A 25,565-nucleotide genomic window follows, 5' to 3' on the forward strand; every position below is an offset into this window, starting at 1 on the left:
ATTATGCACTTTGACAGAAGAAATAAACGGGCAGACTACTATTTAAATGGGGAAAGAAATCAAAGTTCTGAAATGCAGCGGGACTTGGGAGTCCTCGTACAGGATACCCTTAAGGTTAACCTCCAGGTTGAGTCGGTGGTGAAGAAGGCGAATGCAATGTTGGCATTCATTTCTAGAGGAATAGAGTATAGGAGCAGGGATGTGATGTTGGGGCTCTATAAGGCTCTGGTGAGACCTCACTTGGAGTACTGTGGGCAGTTTTGGTCTCCTTATTTAAGAAAGGATGTGCTGACGTTGGAGAGGGTACAGAGAAGATTCACTAGAATGATTCCGGGAATGAGAGGGTTAACATATGAGGAACGTTTGTCCGCTCTTGGACTGTATTCCTTGGAGTTTAGAAGAATGAGGGGAGACCTCATAGAAACATTTCGAATGTTGAAAGGCATGGACAGAGTGGATGTGGCAAAGTTGTTTCCCATGATGGGGGAGTCTAGTACGAGAAGGCATGACTTAAAGATTGAAGGGCGCCCATTCAGAACAGAACTGCGAAGGAATTTTTTTAACCAGAGGGTGATGAATCTATGGAATTTGTTGCCACGGGCAGCAATGGAGGCCAAGTCATTGGGTGTATTTAAGGCAGAGATTGATAGGTATCTGAGTAGCCAGGGCATCAAAGGTTATGGTGAAAAGGCGGGGGAGTGGGACTAAATGGGAGAATGGATCAGCTCATGATAAAATGGCAGAGCAGACTCGATGGGCTGAATGGCCGACTTCTGCTCCTTTGTCTTGTGGTCTTATGATCTAATTAGTAGCTTGCTATGTACAAATTCACTGCTGCCTTTGCCTGCATTGCCACAAAACTTATGCTGTTAGAGTACTTCAATTGTAAATTGCTTTCTGATATTGCAACACTATGTAATGTGCTGTATCAGTGCAAATACTCACCGCTTTTACAGAGATTTCTTACCATCTATTGAACTACACGTCTCCATTAATGCCTTATTTGTAGTATTTTCAACATTTGTGCTTCCTATCCATCTTGTCTCATCAACTGCATATTTTAAGATTTTATTGAGATTTGAGTCCATGTAATGTTGGTGCCAAGGTTTTGAGCATAATGCTAACATAAAAATAACTAAAGTTAACTTTAATTCCACCATCTTAAAATATCTCATCTGCTATGTACAATTGATTCCCATCCTTCAATCAATTTCTTATCGATTCCAAGGAATAGGTTATTGCTTGAATTATCCTTAAGTTCCTGCACATATTGGCTTTCATAAACATCATTCAAACTGTGGATGATTAACACCAGTTTAACAGTAAAAATGGTGGTGTGCCTTTAGGAAGAGAGGTTTTAATATGACTTTATTCTTTATTCAGCATGGGTAGAGATGGTTATCTGGCTAGGTCAAGGAGACTGTGTGTAGAGCAATTGTTATTGGTGGTATGGGGGAGGGCTCAGCAAATTTCTTCAGTAACCACTGTGGTAAAATTACATCTCCTCCTCCTGTTTTGCCTCCAAATGCTAAATGTCTAGAAAACTGGCACCTATACAAGCCTGGCCACCATCACTATATGTAAGAGATTGACAACTTTTAGTATTGTGAGTGTGAAGCAGGAAAATGACTTTTAATACAAATAAAATAAAGAAATTATTTCTTGATAATAAAACCCTATTGCTTTAAGATAAGCATTATTGAAATGATCATTTTGAATTGTCTATGCCCTACAGGGATGAGATGAGGGAGGGTAAAAAAAAATCCTTGCAACAATCTAGTGCGCTCCACATGGCAGGCCTCGTGCCACTTTAATAGGTACACCCTTGCCAGCAAGTAGGACTACTACAGCAGCTAGCTGAAATTCGTGTCAGAGGATGTCGATGGTATCGAGACTCTGACCACATCTTAACGCAGAACAGCCTTGATCATTAGCTGGGCTGCAAACTTCACCAGGAGTGTAGGCTTCAGGAAGTAGTTGGTCCAAAAGCAGGCTATAGAGGTAACACATTTAATGTTTTGGATTGGTTTTTTGTGGTCAGAAATGATCTTCAAAACCCCAGAAGGAGTTTCTTGCTATCACTACTTATCAACTTGTATCCCACAGTTCAGCTTATGGTTATGTTAACCAAACTCTCATCTAGTGACAGACATTGGAACATTTAGGGCTGAGTAAGATAAATAACAATCTAGAATAATAAGAAAATAGGACCAGGATTAGCCCACTTGGACCCTTAGGGTCCCATATGATAAATGAGATTTGCCCCAGGTTTCATCTCCTCATCTGTGCCAATCTCCTGTTCTTTCAAAAATTGTATTCTAGCCTCCACAACCCACTAAGAAAAAGATTTCCAGAGAATTTAGAGGATTGGGAAGTTTTCAAATATCTCAGAAGGCAACTAAAAAATTCATTAAGAAGGTAAAGATGCAATAGGAAGGAAAGCTCGCCAACAATATTATAGAGGATACCACAAGTTTCTTCAGATACGTACAGTGTAAAGGAGAGATGAAAGTGGATATCTGACCACTCAAAAACGACTGCTGGAGAGTTACTAATGGGAACAAGGAATGGCGGATGAACTGAGTAAGCATTTTGTATCATTCTTCACCGTGGAAGACACTAGCAGTATGGTGGAAGCTCCAAGTGTCAGGGCATGAAGTGAGTGAAGTTATCATAATTAGAGAGAAGATGCCTGGGAAACTGAAAGATCTGAAGGTAGATAGGTTACCTGGACTAGATGGTGTACACTCCAGAGTCCTGAAGAGATGACTGAAGAGATTGTGGAGGCATTAGTAATGATATTTCAAGAATCACTAGATTCTGGAATGGTTCCAAAGACTGGAAAATTGCAAATGTCACTCCACTCTTCAAGAAGTGAGGAAGCAGAAGAAAGGAAATTGTAGGCCAGTTAGTCTGACCTCAGTGGTTGGGAAGATGTTGGAGTTGAGTATTAAGGATGAGGTCTCAGGGAACTTGGAGGCACATTATAAAATAGGCCATAATCAGCGTGGTTTCCTCTAGGGAAAATCTTGCCTGACAAACCTGTTGGAAATCTTCGAAGAAATAACAAGCAGGATAGACAAAGGAGAATCAGTTGATATGGTGTAGTTGGATTTTCAGAAGGTCTTTGACAAGGTGCCACTCATGAAGCTGCTTGACAAGCTATGAGCCCATGATATTACAGGAAAGATTTTAGCATGGATAAAGCAGTGAGTGATTGGCAGAGGCAAAGGGTGGGAATAAAAGGAGGCTTTTCTGGATGGCTGCTGGTGACTAGTGGTGCTCCACAGGGGTCTGTGTTGGGACCAATTCTTTTTACATTATATGTCAATGACTTGGATGACGGAATTGATGGCTTTGTCGAAAATATGAAGATAGGCGAAGGAATAGATAGTTTTGAGGAAGTAGAGAGACTACAGAAGGACTTAGATGAGGAGAGTGGGCAAAGAAATGGCAGATGAAATACAGTAGTGTCAGGTAGTGTACGGTCATGCATCCTGCTAGAAGAAATGAAAGGGGTGACTATTTTATAAATGGAGAGAAAATACAAAGAACTGAGGTGCAAAAGGTCTTGGAAGTCCTTGTACAGGATTTCCAAACATTTATTTTGCAGGTTGAGTCTGTGGTGAGGAAGGCAAATGTGATGTTAGCATTCATTTCAAGAGGACTAAAGTATAAAAGCAAGGACATAATATTGAGCAACACACATCAAAGTTACTGGTGAACGCAGCAGGCAGGCAGCATCTATAGGAAGAGGTACAGTCGACGTTTCAGGCTGAGACCCTTGGTCAGGACTAACTGAAGGAAGAGTTAGTAAGAGATTTGAAAGTGGGAGGGGGAGGGGGAGATCCAAACTGATAGGAGAAGATGGGGGGGGGGTGGGGGGAGGGATGGAGCCAAGAGCTGGACAGGTGATTGGCAAAGGGGATATGAGAGGATCATGGGACAGGAGGCCCAGGGAGAAAGACGGGGGGGGGGGAACCCAGAGGATGGGCAAGGGTCAGAGGACAGAGGGAGAAAAAGGAGAGTGAGAGAAAGAATGTGTGTATAACATCTCTCACTGCTCCCCATCTGTAATTTCTTCGGCTCTTCAACTTTTCGACCACATTTTGACTCAGACCCGCTATCACAGCCATGTATCCTTTCTTGGAACGTCCCTCCATCGCCAACTTCCTCCAGTTGGCTTTAGGATTCGTTTCCAAGCCTCTCAATTTGGACCTTCTGAGGATCCCAGGTACTCACATTTTATTGACTCTACCTCTCGCTGCTTCTCCCGTCAAGCTCTGAAGGCGACCTTCTCCACCACGAGGAGGTATTTGGTGTCCCTATCCCAGACCCTTCCACATCTTCAGGACACTTCCTTCACTGTCTGTAATGGTCCTATCCGTTATTTCATCCTCTGTCAGATCCATGCCTGCAATCGCCATTGTTTTGACTTTGTCATGTTAGGCAAAGATCGCAAGATCCTACATCTACGGACCCCAGAGCCTGCTGGCCCTGAAACTAGCAGGCATGAACCTCAGATTGCCTCTACCATTGATCTCGCCGGCTCCAACACCTCAGGGCATATTCAAAACCTGGACTTCAGCAACAACCATGGACACCTTCACAGCGATTGCGCAACCACCAACTGCGACGCCAGCCATGAACTCCAGGCCGGGTCTTTATGTGCTGCTATTGTGACTCCCGTCTCCCCTTCCCCCACCAATACTCTGCAATCCCGTCTCCCTCAGATACCACAGTCAGCTCCTGGGTATTCAGAGGCTCCATCTTCCTCTCACCCCAACCCTCCCCTCTCCACTGACCCCCAGCCTCCCCCCTCCCCCCTCTGATCCCAGCTGTCATCCGTGCCGGGTCTTTACCATCCCCTCCAACCATCAACTGTCGGAGGCAGAACGCTCTGTCCGCAGTAAGGGCCTCACCTTTGTCCCCCTTTGCCCACACCTCAGCGAGTTCTGTGTTCGCCATGATGCGGAACTCTTCTTCCGCCGTCTCCATCTCCCAGCCTACTTCTTCGGCAAGGACTCTTCCACCCCCACCGATGACCCCTTCTCCCGTCTTCAACCCTCCTCTTCTTCATGGACACCCCGCTCTGGTCTTCTGCCTACTCTGGATCTCTTTATTGCTAACTGCTGACGGGACATCAACCGTCTCGACTTCACAGCACCTTGTTCCCACTCCAACCTCACTCCTTCGGAACGCTCTGCTCTCCACTCCCTCTGCACTAATCCTAACCTTACTATTAAACCTGCCGATAAGGGGGGTGCTGTTGTAGTCTGGCGTACTGACCTCTACCTTGCCGAGGCACAGCGACAACTCGCGGATACCTCCTCTTATTTATCCCTCGATCGTGACCCCACTAAGGAGCACCAGGCCATTGTGTCCCACACCATCACCGACTTTATCCGCTCAGGGGACCTCCCATCCACTGCTACCAACATTATAGTTCCCATACCTCGCACTTCCCGTTGCTACCTCCTACCCAAGATCCACAAACCTGCCTGTCCTGGCAGACCTATTGTCTCAGCCTGCTCCTGCCCCACCGAACTCGTTTCTGCATACCTCGACACGGTTTTATCCCCCCTTGTTCAATCCCTTCCTACCTATGTTCGTGACACTTCTCACGCTCTTAAACTTTTCAATGATTTTAAGTTCCCTGGCCCCCATCGCTTTATTTTCACCATGGATGTCCAGTCCCTATATACTTCCATCCCCCATCAAGAAGGTCTCAAAGCTCTCCGCTTCTTTTTGGATTCCAGACCTAACAAGTTCCCCTCTACCACCACTCTGCTCCGTCTAGCGGAGTTAGTCCTTACTCTTAATAATTTCTCCTTTGGCTCCTCCCACTTCCTCCAAACTAAAGGTGTAGCTATGGGCACCTGTATGGGTCCTAGCTATGCCTGCCTTTTTGTTGGCTTTGTAGAGCAATCTATGTTCCCTACCTATTCTGGTATCTGTCCTCCACTTTTCCGTCGCTACATCGCTGACTGCATTGGCGCTGCTTCCTGCACGCATGCTGAGCTCGTTGACTTTATTAACTTTGCCTCCAACTTTCACCCTGCCCTCAAGTTTACCTGGTCCATTTCCGACACCTCCCTTCCATTTCTAGTTCTTTCTGTCTCTATCTCTGGAGGCAGCTTATCCACTGATGTCTACTATAAGCCTACTGACTCTCACAGCTACCTGGACTATTCCTCTTCTCACCCTGTCTCTTGCAAAAATGCCATCCCCTTCTCGCAATTCCTCTGTCTCCACCGCATCTGCTCTCAGGATGAGGCTTTTCATTCCAGGATGAGGGAGATGTCCTCCTTTTTTAAAGAAAGGGGCTTCCCTTCCTCCACCATCAACTCTGCTCTCAAATGCATCTCTCCCATTTCACGCACATTTGCTCTCACTCCATCCTCCCGCCACCCCACTAGGAATAGGGTTCCCCTGGTCCTCACCTACCACCCCACCAGCCTCCGAGTCCAATATATTATTCTCCGTAACTTCCGCCACCTCCAACGAGATCCCACCACTAAGCACGTCTTTCCCTCCCCACCCTCTGCTTTCCGCAGGGTTCTCTCCCTTGTCCATTCGTCCCCCCCCCCCCATCCCTCCCCACTGATCTTCCTCCTGGCACTTATCCTTGTAAGCAGAACAAGTGCTACACGTGCCCTTACACTTCCTCCCTTACCACCATTCAGGGCCCCAGACAGTCCTTCCAGATGAGGCGACACTTCACCTGTGAGTCGGCTGGGGTGATATACCGCGTCCGGTGCTCCCGATGTGGTCTTCTATATATTGACGAGACCCGATGCAGACTGGGAGACCGCTTTGCTGAACACCTACACTCTGTCTGCCAGAGAAAGCAGGATCTCCCAGTGGCCACACATTTTAATTCCACATCCCATTCCCATTCTGACATTTCTATCCACGGCCTCCTCTACTGTAAAGATGAAGTCACATTCATGTTGGAGGAACAACACCTTATATTCTGTCTGGGTAGCCTCCAACCTGATGGCATGAACATTGACTTCTCTAACTTCCGCTGATGCCCAACCTCCCCCCGTACCCCATCCGTTATTTATTTTTATACACAGATTCTTTCTCTCACTCTCCTTTTTCTCCCTCTGTCCCTCTGACTATACCCCTTGCCCATCCTCTGGGTTCCTCCCCCTTGTCTTTCTCCCTGGACCTCCTGTCCCATGATCCTCTCATATCCCCTTTGCCAATCACCTGTCCAGCTCTTGGCTCCATCCCTCCCCCTCCTGTCTTCTCCTATCATTTTGGATCTTCCCCTCCCCCTCCTACTTTCAAATCTCTTACTAACTCTTCCTTCAGTTAGTCCTGACGAAGGGTCTGGGCCTGAAACGTTGACTGTACCTCTTCCTAGAGATGCTGCCTGGCCTGCTGCGTTCACCAGCGACTTCCATGTGTGTTGCTTGAATTTCCAGCATCTGCAGAATTCCTGTTGTTGATGTAATGTTGATACATTATAAAACACTGGTGAGGCCTTCCTTGGAGTATTGCGATCAGTTTTGGCCACCGTACCTATGAAAGGATGTGCTGAGAGTGTTCAAAGGAGGTTCACAAGAATGATTTCAGAATTGAATGGCTTGTCATATGAAGAGTGTTTGATGGCTCTGGGCCTGTATTCACTAGATTCAGAAGAATGAGGAGTGACTTCATTGAAACCTATCAAATGGTGAAAGGCCTTGATGGACTAGATGTAGGGAGGATGCTTCCCATGGTGGGAGAGGACACAGCCTCAAAATAGAGGGACGTCCTTGTAGAACAGAGATGAGGAGGAATTTATTTAACCAGATTGTGGTGAATCTGTGGAATTCTTTACCACAGGCAGCTGTGGAAGCCAAGTCTTTATGTATATTTAAGGCAGAGGTTGATAGATTCTTGATTGGTCAGGGTATGAAGGGATGTGGAGAGAAGGCAGGAGATTGGGGCTGAGAGGAAAATTGAATCAGCCATGATAAAATGGCAGAGTAGACTCGATGGGCCAGATAGTCTAGTGCTGCTCCTACATCTTATGGTCTTAAATTCACCACCCTTTGCAAAAGGGTAATGCATCCTGATGATCTTATGTCTCAATGAGATCATCCCTCAGACTTCTAAACTCTGAAAATATATACATAGATTTAATTTCTTTAGCTTCTTGTGATAGAATAATCCCCACATCCCCCAAATCAAGCCTGGTGAATCTCTGTTGGACTGGCTCCAATGCTAAGATATAATTTCTTAAGGTATCTAAAAGAGCACACAGTACTTCTGATGTGACAACATTTCCATATTTCTAAACTCCAACCTGTTTGCAAAAAGGGGCAACATGCCATTTGCTTTTTCTTCTTAACTACTTGCTGCACCTGTTTGCTAATGTTTGTAACAGGTGTACAGGAACACCTACATCCCACTGTATTTTAGTCACTTGCAGTCTGCCTTTACATTCCTCTAACTGATGCATACAGTCAGAACACGGCAGCAAAGAAACATGCCCTTCAGTCCATCTAGTCTGTGCCTAGCTACTTATCTGCCTAGTCCCATCAACTAGCACAGGACTATAGCCCTCTATGACCGACCCATCCATGTACCTATCCAAATTTCTCTTAAATTTAAAATCGAGCCCACATCCACCACTTCCACTAACAGCTCATTCCACACTCTCACCACCCTCTGACTGAAGAAATTATTCCTCTTGTTTCCTTTAAACATGCCATCTTTCATCCTTAACACATGACCTCTAGTTCTAGTATCTTCCAACCTCAGTGGAAAAATCATGCCCGCATTTACCCTATCTATACCGCTCATTTATGTATACTTTCATCAAATCTCCCCTCATTCTTCTATGCTCCAGGGAATAAAGTCCGAACCTATTCAGACTTTCCCTATAACTCAGGCCCTCAAGTCCTGGCAACATCATTGCAAATTTTCACTGTATTCGTTCAGTCTTATTGACATCTTTCCTGTAGGTAGGTGACCAAAACTGCTTACAATACTCCAAATTAGGCCTCACCAACATCTTATACAACTACAACATAACATCTAACAGTTGTACCCAATACTTTAATTTATAAAGTTCAATGTGCCAAAAGCTTTCTTTATGACCATATCTATCTGTGACACCACAGGTGTAGTCACAAACCTTCTGTACTACCACACTCCTCAATGCCCTACCACTCACTGTGTAAGTGTAATCCTATCTGTCCTCCCAAAGTGCAGCACCTCACATTTGTCCTCATTAAAATCCCATCTGATGTTTTCCATCCCATTTTTCCAGCTGATCCAGATCCCATTGCAAGCTTTGTTAGTCTTCCTTACTATCCACTACACCCCCACTCTTGGTATCATCCACAGATTTGCTGATGCAAACTACATTTTCCCAGATTACACTCCATTTACCAAGGTTTCACCAACTCACTCAATACATTTTTATCTATTTTCAGTCCTAATATCACAAGATGCTCTTCCAATTATTTTAGTGTCAAAATGTCTGAAAGATAAAGCGATCCACACCACATTGATAAGCGCTGGTGAAGTCTAGTGCAGACACATGAGTATTTTATCTGCACACCATTTACATGTGCTGATGCACCCTCTATTGGTGAAATCAGGCATATTCACCAAAACATCCTTAGAAATTCAGGAGCAGGCAATACAAATCAGAACCTGCAGAAAGAATTAGTATCCATTTTACCTCTGTACTAATTCACAAATTTAGCCACATTTAACTTATAAACAAAAACAGAATGCATTGTATAGGTAAAGGAGCAGACATCACTGGCTGGATTTTTGTAGGTCCTGCACTCAGCACCATTGATAATATTGCGGTATAGCTGTATATATTATAAATCAGCCAATTTTCATCATTTTTTGACCAGTCACTTTTGGGTTACCTCGAGCAAATATTAACCCATTCGATTATTGGTGAGCGTTAATGATCAGTAGATAATAAGGATATTAAACCCTCAACAACTGCAAGTAATTTGATAGAAGAGATAATTGAAAAGTTAACATAAATTTTAAAAACATCAAGAAATATCACTTTATTGAGAGAGAATTGGTGTGGCAAAATAAATCATAAATGAGCACCCAAGAATATCAATCTTCACCTGAATTGAAGCTGAACTGAACACTTTGAAGCCTATAGTGCTGATGCAGAATTTTGACCCCATTTACTTTTTATTGCATATACTGCATAATTGTAACATCACACACCTCCGTACAAGAATGTTATTTATGTAACTTCTGGAACAGGTTATTCCAATGATGTTCTGGTCAGCCTCTCCTTCACATAAAGCCCAGCATGGGCACTGTCCACATTGAACCATGCACCTCGTATTGGTCTATTCACTCAGCAACATGCGTTCCTCGTCCTGCTTTGGCTCTTGGTCCAGCAACTTACTGTTCTTAAACATGTCATGCTCGTGTGAAATTCCACCATATTCTTGCCCCCAACTATGTCTCATCGCTATTTCCTACAGTTTTCAGTATTCCTTCAATGTTGGTTCCATCTACCGCTACTTGCTTCAATGTTTTTCAGATCTAAACCTGGAGCTTCTACTCTAAACCACTCCTTTCAGAAGCCTTTCCATCAGGAATATGTCGCTAAGATCTTTGGATTAAGCTTTTGTCATTCTTCAGCATATTAGTAATTCTATAGGTTTTTTTTCCCTAGTGCTCTTCTGGAAAGTAGGTTGGAGCATTTTCTGAGGTTACAGGTGCTATATAAATTCAAATTATTTTTGCAAACTAAACTGAACAATAACTGGCCGAGAAACAAGAGAAATGAGGGGTCTCGGCATGAAACATTGACTGCTTTCTCTTTTCCATAGATGCCTCCTGGCCTGCTGAGTTCCTGCAGAATATTGTGTGTGTTGCAATAACTAGCTGACAATGTCTAACTGGTAATAACTGACACAATTGGGATTTTTAGTCCACTAGTATAAATGTATTCCAGAGAGTTGTGTTTTATTTATTATTATAATCCTGCTAACCAAAACTACTAGGCATTTGCACCAGGTGTAATACATTTTTGTATCCATATTTAAAGATACCTACAGCAGAGTTAACTGTTAGTTATCTGTTTTTAAAATCACTGGATCCAAAACTTCATTGGTGGCTGGCTCTTCACTTGGATAATCAGTGTCAAGATGATCATTTGCTTCTTTCGCTGAAGGTTTTGCTTCGTGTACATCACTGTCATCATTTGTCAGTGGCTCTACTTTATTTTCTTTTCCTTTCACGGACTCTGTAACAAAGTTTTCAAGGAAGTCCAGCTTGGGAGGCAACATTCCATTATGAAAAAGATATTTGGTCAGATATGAAACGCTTAAATTCATCAATAAGGATAATAACATCGAGACTGTTTTGAATGGAAATTGTTGAACATAAATTGGTCCACTTGGAAACTCAATATCCAAATGGCACCTTGCGAAGCAGAAAAATGGGTTCAGACGTAGATAAGGTTCTCCCCCACAAATACGCAAGGTAAGACCAATAATGTAACCAGTGATGCAGCCATAAGAATTAGATCCTTTGATGAAAAGTACTGAGACCAGTTGTGGAAAAAGAAGAACAAAGATGAGATCTGAGCTTAGATACCACAATCCGTAGACAGAATTAGACAACCATGTCATTCCTGCTGCCGCTCCTCCAAACGTGACAATGGCTGCTCTCATGACCCATACCAGTTCATTATCCGTGGCCTGAAAAAGACACAATTAAGAAAAAATGGACTAAATGACAGATATTATTCTGCATATTGAAAATATTAATTAAAAAAGGATCATTTCAAAAAAGGTCGATTTCAAATTTCCTTCAGCTTATGAGAGCATTGAATCCCATTGTGCTGAGCATATTGGTCAGACCCATACTACCTTGCTCAAATAATTATTCTTCATGTGTGAGCACAGACAGCAGTTGGCAATAGACTCTTTAATTACAGACCGAAGTTGAACTTAATCATTATCTAAATACATGCAATTCCTGGCAAGTGTAATCATGGTATTAATTCTGCCACCATGCCTCAAGTCAACTAGCTCCCCATGGAGGACCATTATACCTGTGGGTTCATGGAACAGGATCCTACAGTTAACTTTTCAAATGACTGGCAATCAATAAATTGCCTGATATTGAAAAAGACACAGCACTGGACAGGCCATTTGGCACAGAGTTTTGTGCCAGTCCTGATACTAATTTATACTAAGTCACCTCCTCCCACCTATCATCGATATCCCCCTATTCCCTTTATACTAATGTGTCTATCCAAAAGCTTCCTAAGCTCCATCAACTGCCTACCCTGCTATTACACTTGGCAACCCATTCCAGGTACCTACCACTGTGTAAAAAGCTTGCCTCGTGCATCGCCTTTACATTACCCTCCTCTGACCTTAAAAGCATAACCTCTGTTTGACATTTTTGCCTGGGGAAAAGATTCTGAGTGTCTAATCTATCTGTGTCTTTTATAATTAAAAGCAACTGTCATATTTCCCCCTAATCTCTGATGTCATCGGGATAGCATTGAAAGTTTGTTCAACTTTTCCTTACAACTCCTACCCTCTAATCCAGGCAGAATTCTGGGAAACTATTCTGCACCCTCTCCACATTATCTACATACTTCCTATAATGGGGTGACCATAACTTCACACAGTACTCCAAGTGTGGTCTGAATAAAGTATTATGTACCTGAAGCATGACTTCCTTACTCTTACCACTACCAATGAAGGCAAACATTCCCTATGCCTCCTTTATCCACATGTAGCTATGTTCAGTGAATCATGGACCTGGATCCCAAGATCCCTCTGTATCTCATGCTATTGAGGGCCTACCATTAACTGTTACCTTTTTCCTTTCTTTTGACCTCCCAAATTGCAACACTTCACAGTTACCCAGATTAAACTCTGTATGCCACTTCCCTAACTGATCTATATCCCTCTGTATTCATGTATAGTCCTTTACACCATCTACAACTCCACTAATCATGATGTCATCCACAAAATTGCTAATCCACCTATCTACATTTTCATCCAAATCATGCATGTATATAACTTCACCAACAACAGAGGTTCCAGCACCAATTCTTGTAGAACATTACTGGTCATGGGCTTCCAGCCAGAAAAAAAGCCAGTTTCAGTACAAACTTGCATTTCACCCTGGATCCCATACACCTTTATTTTCTGATCAATGTTCCATGACAGAGTGTATTGTCTGCTGCCTTACCCTCTTGAAGCACATGTGTCACCTCCTCAGAAAACTCAAATCAAGTTCATAAGTCATGATTTGCCTCACACAAAGCCATGTCAATTGTCTCTAAGATGGCCATGACTTTCCAAATATGCATAAATCCTATCCTTCAGTATCCTCTCCAATAGCTACCCTACCATTGATATGAGCCTCTCTGGCCTATAATTAACAAAATTATCCCTATTTTCTTTCTTGAACAAAAGAACAACATTTGTTGCTCTCCATTTCTCTGGGACCTAGTCCGTTGCTGATAAGGAGAAAAAGATGCTTGCCAAAGCCCCAGCAATTTCCTCACTTGTTTGTTTCAATATTGTTGGATTTATATAATCTGGCCCTGGGGGCTTATCTATCTTAATATTTTTCAGAAGACCCAGTGCTACCTCCTCTTTAATCTCAAAATGCCAAAAACATTCACTTGTTTTCACTAATCTCCAATCCCTTCTCCTCAGGAAATACGAAAGCAAAATATTCATTTAGAATCTTGGCCCTGCTTTATCTGGAGTGGACCTCCTCTCTCCTTAGTTATCCTCTTTTTTCTTAATTATCCTTGACCCTGCTCACTAGGGACATTTCATGGCCCCCTTTGGTTTTCCTATTTGCCTACATGAGCACCTTCCTGCTACCTTTATATTCCACAAGAGCCCAGTTAGAGTTTAGCTCTTTAAATTTGATTTACGCTTCCATTTTCTTCCAGACTACTGTATATTTAGAACCTCTCGGGTCATTGAGGATTCCTTTACCTTGCTGTCCTTGTCCTTACTCCATACAGGAACCTGTCAATCCTGAGCTCCACTCAGTCAAACTTTAATTAACTCTCTCATGGACTTGTCTGACAGCAGCAGCTTCTGATCAACACCCGTTATCTCCTGTCTTATCCCCTGTCTTATCCTGTTGTAATTTGCCCTCCCCCAAATTAGTACCTTCCAGCAAAATCCAATTGTATCCTTCCCCATAACTATCTGAAAACATAATGAGTTGTGATCACTATTCCCAAAATGTTCACCCACTTTGAGATTTGTCACCTGGCCTCACCCAACTTGTTTCAAAATAACTCTAAAAACATATAAAATGTTACTTTTGGCTGTATTGAGACTAATTTTGGCAATTATGCAGAGCATTACTATTTCATTAATATTGAAATGGAACCATTCCTGGAGTAATGGCCATTTATCATGTGTGGTACAGGCCGCTACTGTCCATAAGGAGTTAACTGATCACTGCTGGGACCAGTCCTCTTCTTACCTAACATTCACTTGTGCACATTGGTATTGAATAAGCAGGAGAGCAGTATCTGACGTTCTGTCCCTCTCCAAGACCACTCAGGTCTATTGCAGAATCTTGGCATTTGGCTATCAGTCTCAAAGTAAACGATGCATAAAAGCAAAGTGCCTTTAACACTATTTGGAGCAAGAACATCCAGCATTCCAGCAGCTCCAGAGTTTTCCAGTGAATATTCCATGTTAGTCATTGCCTACATCCTGCCAAGTAGCTATCTGCACAAACTATGGCGTTTGGGTAGGTCCATTGACAATCTCAGGATTCCACAGCTTTGGCAAAATCTCACAAGTGGAACAAGGAAGCCTCAGCCAGTGGTGGCCGAATTTGCCCCAGGACCTCTGTCACTGCCCCAGATGTTTCCTGTCACAGGCATTTTATTTCAACACATTGATGAAGACCCTAGGTGCTTTATGTACATGTAGAAGTGACGGGTGACAGGTTGGAGATAAGTTGTAATGCCCTCCACTAGCCTACAGGGTAGAACCTGATTAGCCCCTGATCAAGGTCACATGAAACCATGGGATGATCATATGAGCAGCTAGTTTATACTCCAAGTCCTAGTTATATGATCACTGATGCCAGGCGGATAATCTCTAAAGAGTATTGATAATGGCTGGGGTCACCTGTCTTGTAAAGACACTGCCCAGAAGAATGCAATGGCAAACCACTTCTGTAGAAAAATTTGCCAAGAACTATCATGGTCATGGAAAGACCATGATTGTTTATGTCATCCGGCACAGCACATAATGAAGGGACAATGTAAAACTGAAGCTCCTGTCTACAAGCACTGACAATAGCAGAAGGGTTAAGTCTAGAGCAAATGGTCAGTGAACCTGTTCAATTTTACTTCTGGGGTCTGCCTGGTGTCTATTAGCAACAGGGAGTTAAAATTCCCACTTTGCTATCAACAATGAACGTTATTGTATCTGGTGCAGAAACAGTATTAAAACTCTCTTGTTTAATAACATTATTTCCAATGCCAAGACATGATGGAAAATACAGCAGGTTCCAGTTAATTCAGCCATTGTTAATCGAGGCAGCTCCTTATTTGGGACAACAAGAACAAAAACTATGCAAGAAAATAGTCAGGATTCCCCTTGTTTATTTGGGACACCGTGCTGCTCAATTGGGACAGGAGACTTGCCGAACTTTTCTAACTAGTGTCAGTTGTGTGCACTTGTGTGGGCTGTTAGACAAGACATCGTGCTTAGAGTGAACAGTTTTTAAATGGCATCATTTCATGTGCTTCTGTTATGTTATCTGATTGGGCCAATGGGTGCTGATTCAAAAAGTGGTGATTCTTGATCATTTTGCTTTCTATTTTGACTTTAAAAGATTTCAGACCTTCATCTGGATGCCAAAAAATGACCCAACTGGAACAAATTTAATGCTATACGCCTAACACCACTCATCATCAGCTGGCAGAGATAACTCAAGTGCTGAAATCTACAATTGCACACTCAATACATTTGTAAAGTAAACTCTGAGAAGAATGGGCGTTATGCGAGGGACAACAGGAACATCCCAAAGGTGAAAGCGTGAAGTTAAGGATCCAGATATTGAAAAGGACCTCAAACAATGGTTTTCTATTGTAACTTAGAGTCAGTGGACCAATATTAAAAAAAATTAGAGAAGTTATCTAAGAAGCTGGTCACGAAGATTTTAAAGCAACATATGGTTGTTTATCTCAATGGAAATGTAGGCACCACATTCAAGAAAGCACATTGTGAGAAAGGTAGTGCTGATGGTGTAGGTGCAGAAACATGGAAATCTACAAAACCCCCCAACTTGCTTCAAAAATTTTGAGCAGATGACATCTACAATGCCAATGAAAGGCCTTTTTTATCATGCCACAGTGATTAGTCCCCTTGGCTGCAAAACATGTGACACTATCAGGTTCAAAGAAAGCAATGGATCGACTATCTGCACTAGGTGTCTACGATGATTTTGTTCATTTACAATCAATCAAAAGAACACAGCAGCATACACTGGATAAATTCTTCTGTCAATGAATTTTAGAAACTAATACACCATTTTATAGTACTGTCGTAGTTTTGCTAGTGTTCTAATTATTTCGTATTTCATTTAAATTCATAATTTGTTACTTAATTGAACAGTAGTTTGTCTTTTGTATACCTTTGTAACAATTTCCATGAAACTAATTGGGGCAGCCGCTTAATTGGGCCAAAATGTACTGGCCCCAATGCATCCCAATTAACCCGAATCCACTGTATTTTGTATTCTAATCATTTATTGTTATCCCCTCTAAGATCATGGGTGTTGGTGGATTGATAGAAACGTGTGAATGTACTTTTATAGGCAGCAGAAGAGGATATTTTATCCTACTTGACTCCTTAGGATTTGGAAAAAAAAACTGAGAGATTTAAGTTCCTCTTCCCAGCGTAGGCTGGATGGGAATGGAGACAGAAAACTTTTCCATTTCTGTCGGGAAGCTGGCCAAGTGGTTGATGGATGTGTCCACTGGAACTCCAGTGTATATTTCTGAACACAAATAACCAGCTCCATCTGGTACTTGATTCCTCCCTTACAGCTGATTTCTCTGTCAAAGAAGAAGCAGGAGCTTTATATGGCATTTGTAAGTCAACTGTTGGACCAAGAATTACTGAATTGCTTCCATTAAGAAATCTCTTTGTTCCTCTCCTTCTCCTAATCATAACAGTAGCCCCTTGGATTACAGCTACAAACTTCCGATCGATGCATTCACAAAAATGTCATCACACAGTCTCACACTTCCTGAGGCTTCAGCCCATCAGACAAACCTACATTCAATTCATCTGCAACACTTTTATAACTTACAAATTAAAATAAATCAAATACTTTCACTCTGAATGATGCTTCTCGAGGTCATTGCAAAAATACCACGACACACTCCTGAAGAATTGAAACTGTCTGTTCTCACTACTTGAGACTATCCTGATAGGGTGGACCGTGACCCAACTTTAACCATTTTCTGGCAGAATATTCAGATTCTTCTTTGAGTTTCGGGGGATAATCTATATTGACTGTGGCCAAATCAGGCTGGGGCTCAGTCTAGGGATGCATACCCATTGAGGATTTAATTTAAATTAAAAAAAAATAACCTATATTGATGTAGGCAGCAACAATAGTCAACGTATTTTAAAGCATGATTAAATTGAATTAATTACCCTTATTTAAAGCAAACAATTGCTGTCATTTGTTCAACTTACTGAAAATATATCACTGCATAAAATATATGTAACATCACAGAAGAAAATAAATATGTGCAATACATAAATCTGAAGACTTGTAGGTTAAGGCATGCTCACTTCATGCCTAACTGCACAATGATAAATATTCCGAGTAAACATGGAACTTGCTGATAGGATGGAAGAGTCAGCCGATGACATCACAGCAGCAGTGACAGCTCCAAGGCCAAAATATCCAATGTATCTTGGACAAAGGTATCGTAGCATTAAGGGTAAGATCATCTGAGACTGATTCCTGTGTGATGGGTCTGGAAGACCATAGGCAGTCTGATTCCAATCTGTGTTAAAATTTTAAAAAATCAAATGTAACAATTAAATTACTAACAAGTTCAGTCTTCCATTTAGTGATGTCGCAAGTGTCTGATGGTCAAAGTATTACAAATTCAAACTTTTATCATATGATCTTCCAGCCTTAATAGCTGAAGACAAAAATACATGGCCAGTTCTTACTGAACTTGACCTTCAGCACAACTACAAAATTATCTGCACTAATCTCTATAACTGAGATTTAGTTGTCCAGGTGGAGTGGTCTGCACTAAATTTTAAGGCCATTCCCTAGAAGTAGCCCTGAATTGAATTTGTTTTTACTTTCTTTATTTTATAAAAGAATACCAGAATTTCACAGAAAATTATTTAAAAAGTATTACGGAAAGTAAAATAATGAAATAAGAGCAACCATTTTATTCGGCATTTTCCTCAGGGTCAGCAATTCCATGCAAATAGATGGAACAACTGAACGGCTGTGCAAAACACTGAACATCTCAGCTCAGAATAATGATACTCAACTGCTTCTAGGCTCATTTATACTTGTGCATACCAGCTTATGCCGCAGCCTACGCAAGTGGGCAACGCCGTTGTGAGCATTTATACTTGTGTGTTGGTGTGTCTGCATCGCTCTGCAATTCACCGCCAAAACGCTAGGCGGTAGGGTTTCTATGCCACTGTGTTGAGTTTCTTCATGTTGAAACTCAACACGAAGAAACTCAAACTTCAACAATGGTGACGGAAACTGAAGGAGGGTGAATTTTCTGTGCTTGTCCGGCCACTGAGAGACATGGACGAGGAAATGCATTTCAAATACTTTTGGATGTTGGCAGGTAGATTTGACGATTTAGTTCATCGTCTCCAACCATTTATTTTGCACAGTATACTCAGAGACTGGCAACCACCATTCAAGTTTTAGCTTCAGGTAGAAGTCAACAGGCTGTAGCAGCTAGCTACAAACTGGCATCAAGCACAGGGTCCTCCATAATTTTGGAGGTCTGTAAAGCTTTATGGAAAGCATTGCAGCCAGAGTTCCTTCCCTGCCCTTCAGTCACCCAATGGCAAGCTATTGCAGCGTAGGAGGAAATGCGATGCTACCAAGCAGACCAATCACAGTTGTTGCGGTCTGCAACGCCGCAACGCGTAGTTACATTTTGGGAGAGGTGCACATTAGGCTACGGCGTAGGGTTCAGCATAGATACAGCGTAGGGTTCGCAGCTATGCTGTACCTACGGCATACATTTGATGCACAAGTATAAATCAGCCTTAATGGCGGAGCAGGAGATTGGCATCTGACTTCTGACCTACCTCATTTCAATGCATGAGCTAAGCAGTCAGGAATGAATGCACAGCAAAATAGTTGGTGTTCCTCAATAGAGCTACTAGCCAGACTATAACTTGGGCCATTGCTTACCAGTAAACAACTTAAAATTAATGAATGCTAGTTCTTTAATAATTTTTCAGTATGTAAATGTATAACTATACTGTATATATAAATATACTTGACAAAATAGCCATTATATAAAAAATCACATTACCAGTTGATACTCCTATTGCACCAAAGATTACAGACGGGATAGCTAGTATTAGAACGAGTAAAGAAGCCACAAGGGACATCAGTTGTGCTCGAGCAGCTGTGGAGGAAGAAAGTACCCTCTGAAAATATGCTTGCCAGGGGATTCCTCCTAAAATCTAGATATGAAATAAAAATATCACAGTTTAGGATTAATTTAATACTCTTATTTTGCATTACTATTTTATAGTATATAAATATGTAATCTGTGAATACCTTTACTTAGAGAAATGTTTTTAAAAATAACATGATTACAGGTATATTAAGAGCAAATACAGGTATATTAAGAGCAAAAGGATTGTAAGGGATAAAATTGGTCCTCTTGAAGATCAGAGTGGTCGGCTATGTGCAGAACCAAAGGAAATGGGGGAGATCTTAAATAGGTTTTTTGCGTCTGTATTTACTAAGGAAACTGGCATGAAGTCTATGGAATTAAGGGAAACAAGTAGTGAGATCATGGAAACTGTACAGATTGAAAAGGAGGAGGTGCTTGCTGTCTTAAGGAAAATTAAAGTGGATAAATCCCCAGGACTTGACAGGGTATTCTCTCGGACCTTGAAGGAGACTAGTGTTGAAATTGCAGGGGCCCTGGCAGAAATATTTAAAATGTCGCTGTCTACAGGTGAGGTGCCGGAGGATTGGAGAGTGGCTCATGTTGTTCCGTTGTTTAAAAAAGGATCGAAAAGTAATCTGGAAAATTATAGGCCGGTAAGTTTAACGCCGGTAGTAGGTAAGTTATTGGAGGGAGTACTAAGAGACAGAACCTACAAGCATTTGAATAGACAGGGACTTATTAGGGAGAGTCAACACGGCTTTGTGCGTGGTAGGTCATGTTTGACTAATCTATTGGAGTTTTTCGAGGAGGTTACCAGGAACGTGGATGAAGGGAAGGCAGTAGATATTGTCTACATGGACTTCAGTAAGGCCTTTGACAAAGTCCTGCGTGGGAGGTTAGTTAGGAAAATTCAGTCGCTAGGTATATATGGAGAGGTGGTAAATTGGATTAGACATTGGCTCAATGGAAGAAGCCAAAGAGTGGTAGTAGAGAATTGCTTCTCTGAGTGGAGGCCTGTGACTAGTGGTGTGCCACAGGGATCAGTGCTGGGTCCATTGTTATTTGTCATCTATATCAATGTATCAATTTGCTGATGATACAAAGATTGGAGGTGTAGTAGACAGTGAGGAAGGTTTTCAGAGCCTGCAGAGGGACTTGGACCAGCTGAAAAAATGGGCTGAAAAATGGCAGATGGAGTTTAATACAGACAAATGTGAGGTATTGCACATTGGAAGGACAACCAAGGTAGAACATACAGGGTTAAAGGTAAGGCACTGAGGAGTGCAGTAGAAGAGAGGGATCTGGGAATACAGATACAAAATTCCCTAGAAGTGGCGTCACAGGTAGATAGGGTCATAAAGAGAGCTTTTGGTACATTGGCCTTTATTAATCAAAGTATTGAGTATAAGAGCTGGAATGTTATGATGAGGTTGTATAAGGCATTGGTGAGACTGAATCTGGAGTATTGTGTTCAGTTTTGATCACCAAATTACAGGAAGGATATAAATAAGGTTGAAAGAGTGCAGAGAAGGTTTACAAGGATGTTGCCGGGACTTGAGAAACTCAGTTACAGAGAAAGGTTGAATAGGTTAGGACTTTATTCCCTGGAGCGTAGAAGAATGAGGGGAGATTTGATAGAGGTATATAAAATTATGATGGGTATAGATAGAGTGAATGCAAGCAGGCTTTTTCCACTGAGGCAAGGGGAGAAAAAAACCAGAGGACGTGGGTTAAGGGTGAAGGGGGGAAAAGTTTAAAGGGAACATTAGGGGGTGCTTCTTCACACAGAGGGTGGTGGGAGTATGGAATGAGCTGCCAGACGAGGTGGTAAATGCGGGTTCTTTTTTAACATTTAAGAATAAATTGGACAGATACATAGATGGGAGCTATATGGAGGGATATGGTCCGTGTGCAGGTCAGTGGGACTAGGCAGAAAATAGTTTGGCACAGCCAAGAAGGGCCAAAAGGCCTGTTTCTGTGCTGTAGTTTTTCTATGGTTTCTATGGTTTCTATGATATTTATGTAATGTAAGGTTTAGTGCTTAGCAATTCAATGATGGCTTACTTTTGGTTGCAGAACATGTTACGTATTTATGGCTTTATTATACTGTGGAGAACATTCTAATTGGGAGCATTGGTGTCTGGTATGGAGGGGTGAGTGCACAGGTTTGGAAAAAGCTGCAGCCAGCTCCATCATGGGCACTAGCCTCCCCAGCGTCAAGGGCATCTTCAAAAGGCAATGTGTCAAAAAGGGGGCATCCTTCACTAAGGACCCCCATCATCCAGAGCATGCTTTCCTCTCATTGCTACAATTAAGGAGGAGGTGCAGAAGTATAAAGACACACACTCAACATTGTAGGAACAGCTTCTTCCCCTCTGCCATCAGATTCCTGAATGGAGCATGAACCCATATACACTACCTCAATATTTGTTTTTTTTTTTGCTTTCTATTTGCACTAATTATATCATTTAATTTTTAAAAATATATTTCTTACTGTAATTTATAGTTTTTTTTATTATTATCTATTATAATGTACTGCTGCTGCAAAACAATAAATTTCATGACATATGCCAGTAATATTAAACCTGATTCTGATTCCACACTGTACAAGGTTCCTAAATGAACAGTGGATAACTAAAAATGTGCAAGTGCTATCTTCTCAATGGAAATGTAGGCTTGCAATGCATAGACAACATAGATCCTTGCAGTTCATTCATTCTGAGATAAAAGCTATACTTCAATCTCATAAGAAATTCCTTCTGACCTGTTTCCTCTAATTTGATCAATCAGACCTATTTCTTTCTCCCTTGTGGTGTTATCTTGCTACCTCTCAAATGACTTTTGTTGTTTATCACAGCTATTCCTTGCAGTAGAGAATTCCATGCTCTTGCCATTCTCTGAGCTAGATTTTGTTTTATTTAGTCATTTTTAGTATTTAGATATTGCTGGGAAGGCCACATTTATTTCCCATTCATTATTTCCTTCAAGTGCTTCAATCCTTCTGGTGAAGGTACCTTTACCATTTTGTTGGACAGGTGGTTGCAGAATTTACATCCAGTGATGACAAAAGAACAAGAAGAAACCACATGTAGAAGGTGGTGGTGGGCAAAGCAAGAAAAAGATTTCCATAGGCTCCTACCCCCTCCCCAACTTTCTCCTCAATCTATCCTGAAGGGATTACTGTCTTCCTGACCTGTCCTCCCCCTGCCTATCTCTGCAGCCCATTCTTTGGGAAAGTTGCTTACCCCTCCAGTCCCATATTCTCTCCTTCTGCCAATTGCCCCTCCACCTTTCTCTTCCCATTTATCCATTGCTGCTTCTCACCTGCTTCATCCTGCTCACTCTCTCTCTCCTGTCCACCTATATCTGCTCTAACTCCCCCACACCCCTATTTATTCGGCTTCCTGATTACCTATCTTCAGTTCTGAAGAAAGGTGCTGGGGTGAAGATATGTTCATTTCTACCAAAGAACGTGTAAGGTGCTCTTTCCCTCCACTAGCCAGCAGGCCACTCTTGGGCAAGTGTAGCACCTGCTTAGCCCCCCGAGCAGGGTCATGTGAAGCCATGGGAGGAGGTGATGAATGGTCGTATGAGCAGCCGGTGCAGATCACAAGTCCTAGGAATGTGACCTCTGACGCCAGGCAGACAATCTATGAAGAGTTTCGAAAATGGCTGGGGTCACTCATCTTGTAAAGACACTGCCCAAAGAAGGCAATGGCAAAGGACTTCTATAGAAAATTTTTCCCAGAACAATTGTGGACGTGGAAAGACTCTGATCGCCTACGTTATATGACATGGCACATATTGAATGAATGAGCCCAACCTGAAACAATGACTTCCTGCTTTTCTCCAGAAATGCTGCATGGCCTGTGGTGTTCCTCCAACTTTTCATTTCATTTTGAATCTATTTCCAGCATTTACAGTCTTTTGTTTCTCTTATCTCTTGTCAGTTGCCTCATTACTTCCCATAGGTTCTGTCTCACAGCAAGACCCAACCAGTTACATGATGGGGATGCTACCAGCTCACACTTGGTGAGGAACATTGAAGGAATGGATCTAATTTAGACGATGTCCTCGATGGTCTTAGGATTTCTGAGAGTATCATTTGCATGGACAAGCGTCTCAGGTATGGGGTAGGAAGGAGGTGATGAAAGGCAAAAGCTGCTCTTGTCCATGACCAGAGGCAAAGGATGGGGCAGTTAAAATGACAAAGTTGTTGAGGATGTTGTATGATAGCATGAGTCTGAGAAGCTCACAATTCATTGGTGCAAGTCTGAGTTCTAACTTGAGCATGAGGGAGTAAAGTAGCACTAACAAAATGTTCTTGATGAGATCTTGAAAATCTTTGGACCAACAGACTACAATTTTCTACAATTGGCAAAAGTTGGGACTTCAGATTAAGTAAATCTAATGGGTTATTACAATGATTGGAAACTTCATAGTGAATAGTGCTGGCAGTATTTTTGTTTATTCCACATTAGTTAAATATCTAATTAAAGTTCTCCAAAAAGTGCTGAAATTTAAACTGATGCTTCTGGATTATTAGTTTAGGCCTCTGTATTAATATACAGAAAACTATCTATGTCTACATGATGTGTAGTATGTACAGCCATTAAGATTCTTTTGACAATGACAAGAAACAGCCTCATTCTTAACACATTTGCTAACCTACATCCTGACGAGAAATGAAAAGCTCTTCGGGGTAATTTAAAATCTAAAGTATTGTGTTGATTAAATATAATCTGTTTTCTAAAATAAATATTATTAAAATATTCTTATCTATATTTAAAACAGAAACAAGAATATGTTGATAACGTTAAATAAAATAAATACAGAACCTGCTCTTCTAATATAATTGGATGCTTGATCAGAAGTATATTTTGATTTCTATTATTCCAGTAACAAATAATCTGCCAAGCATCTGCAACCGTGACTTCATTTTGAGTTTGGTACTTGAGTCTTGGTACGATGCATCTTTCTAGCTTTGGATTCAGGAACACCTGATGGCTGAGGCCCATGGGCTGATTCACTGGGATGAAACTGAGGCAGCAGTGATCTATGTTATTATTACAGAGTCAGGAAATTCCCTCTTCCTTCTGATCTCAGCAATAAACAAATGTGAATGGCGATTCTGTCAAATTTCTGACTGGAGTAACGGTGTATATGAATAGGTTGGGCCTGTTGAATTAGAATCAGAGTCCCAGCTGCCACGTTATGGTGATAGAGTTGCTGGCTCTGGTGCTGTCTATGTGGATTGGCATGTTTTGCATGAGCTTTCCTCTCGGTGCCATACTTTCCCCCTAAATCCCAAAGATATGCAGGCTTGTAGTTTAATTGTCTGTTTTAAGTTATCCCCTCGCCCACTGTATTGGTGAATGGAAAAGTCTAAAAGAAGTGAAGAAAATATGGAGAAAATTAAAAATGGGATTAATGTAACAATATTGCAAATGGTTGCTTTACTGTCAGCACGGACTTAGTGGGCCTGTTTCTGCGCTGTATGGCTCTGTGACTATTGATGACACCACTACCCCAGATATACTGGAAGTAAGGCCTTGTTGTAGGCAGCTGTTTCCTCTGTAGAAATTACAGACATGATCATGATTAAATTGTGACTGTCAGGTTACCAATCCTGCCTTTGTTGCCTTATTATCTTCCATAGACAAATTTTCTCATCAGCTCTGTATTGGTGCTCTAACCATTCATAATGGATTTGTGAAGGAGGGCAGTAGGGAGCTACCATGACAGCCTAGTTGGTGCACAACATGTGGCTGAAAGGAAAATCAGGACAGGAGGTAATTAGAGCAAAAGTTTGCTAAGTTTTTCAAATACATATACACCCATTTTGCAGCTGTGCTAATGTTTATCTGTACATAAAATCTACCTTATTATGTCATTCAGAAAATGTGAGTAA

The 25,565-nt window shown here is 41.8% G+C and overlaps 2 protein-coding genes across 2 annotated transcripts in view; both read right to left on the reverse strand.

Moving 5' to 3' along the window:
* LOC140200212 (GRIP and coiled-coil domain-containing protein 2) overlaps nucleotides 1-25,565 on the reverse strand; it is a 448,110-nt gene that overhangs the window by 297,905 nt on the left and 124,640 nt on the right. The window lies entirely within an intron of this gene.
* Nucleotides 11,067-25,565, reverse strand: part of LOC140200626 (high-affinity choline transporter 1-like) — a 49,800-nt gene continuing 35,301 nt past the window's right edge. The window contains exons 6-8 of the mRNA XM_072264197.1: nucleotides 19,565-19,718; nucleotides 17,823-18,040; nucleotides 11,067-11,699 (exon numbers count right to left, since the gene is read on the reverse strand). Of these exons, the coding sequence (XP_072120298.1) occupies nucleotides 11,067-11,699; nucleotides 17,823-18,040; nucleotides 19,565-19,718 (1,005 nt within the window). The remainder of the gene's footprint in view (nucleotides 11,700-17,822; nucleotides 18,041-19,564; nucleotides 19,719-25,565) is intronic.

This window comes from Mobula birostris, chromosome 7 (genome assembly GCF_030028105.1).
Source record: "Mobula birostris isolate sMobBir1 chromosome 7, sMobBir1.hap1, whole genome shotgun sequence".
NCBI lineage: Eukaryota > Metazoa > Chordata > Chondrichthyes > Myliobatiformes > Myliobatidae > Mobula > Mobula birostris.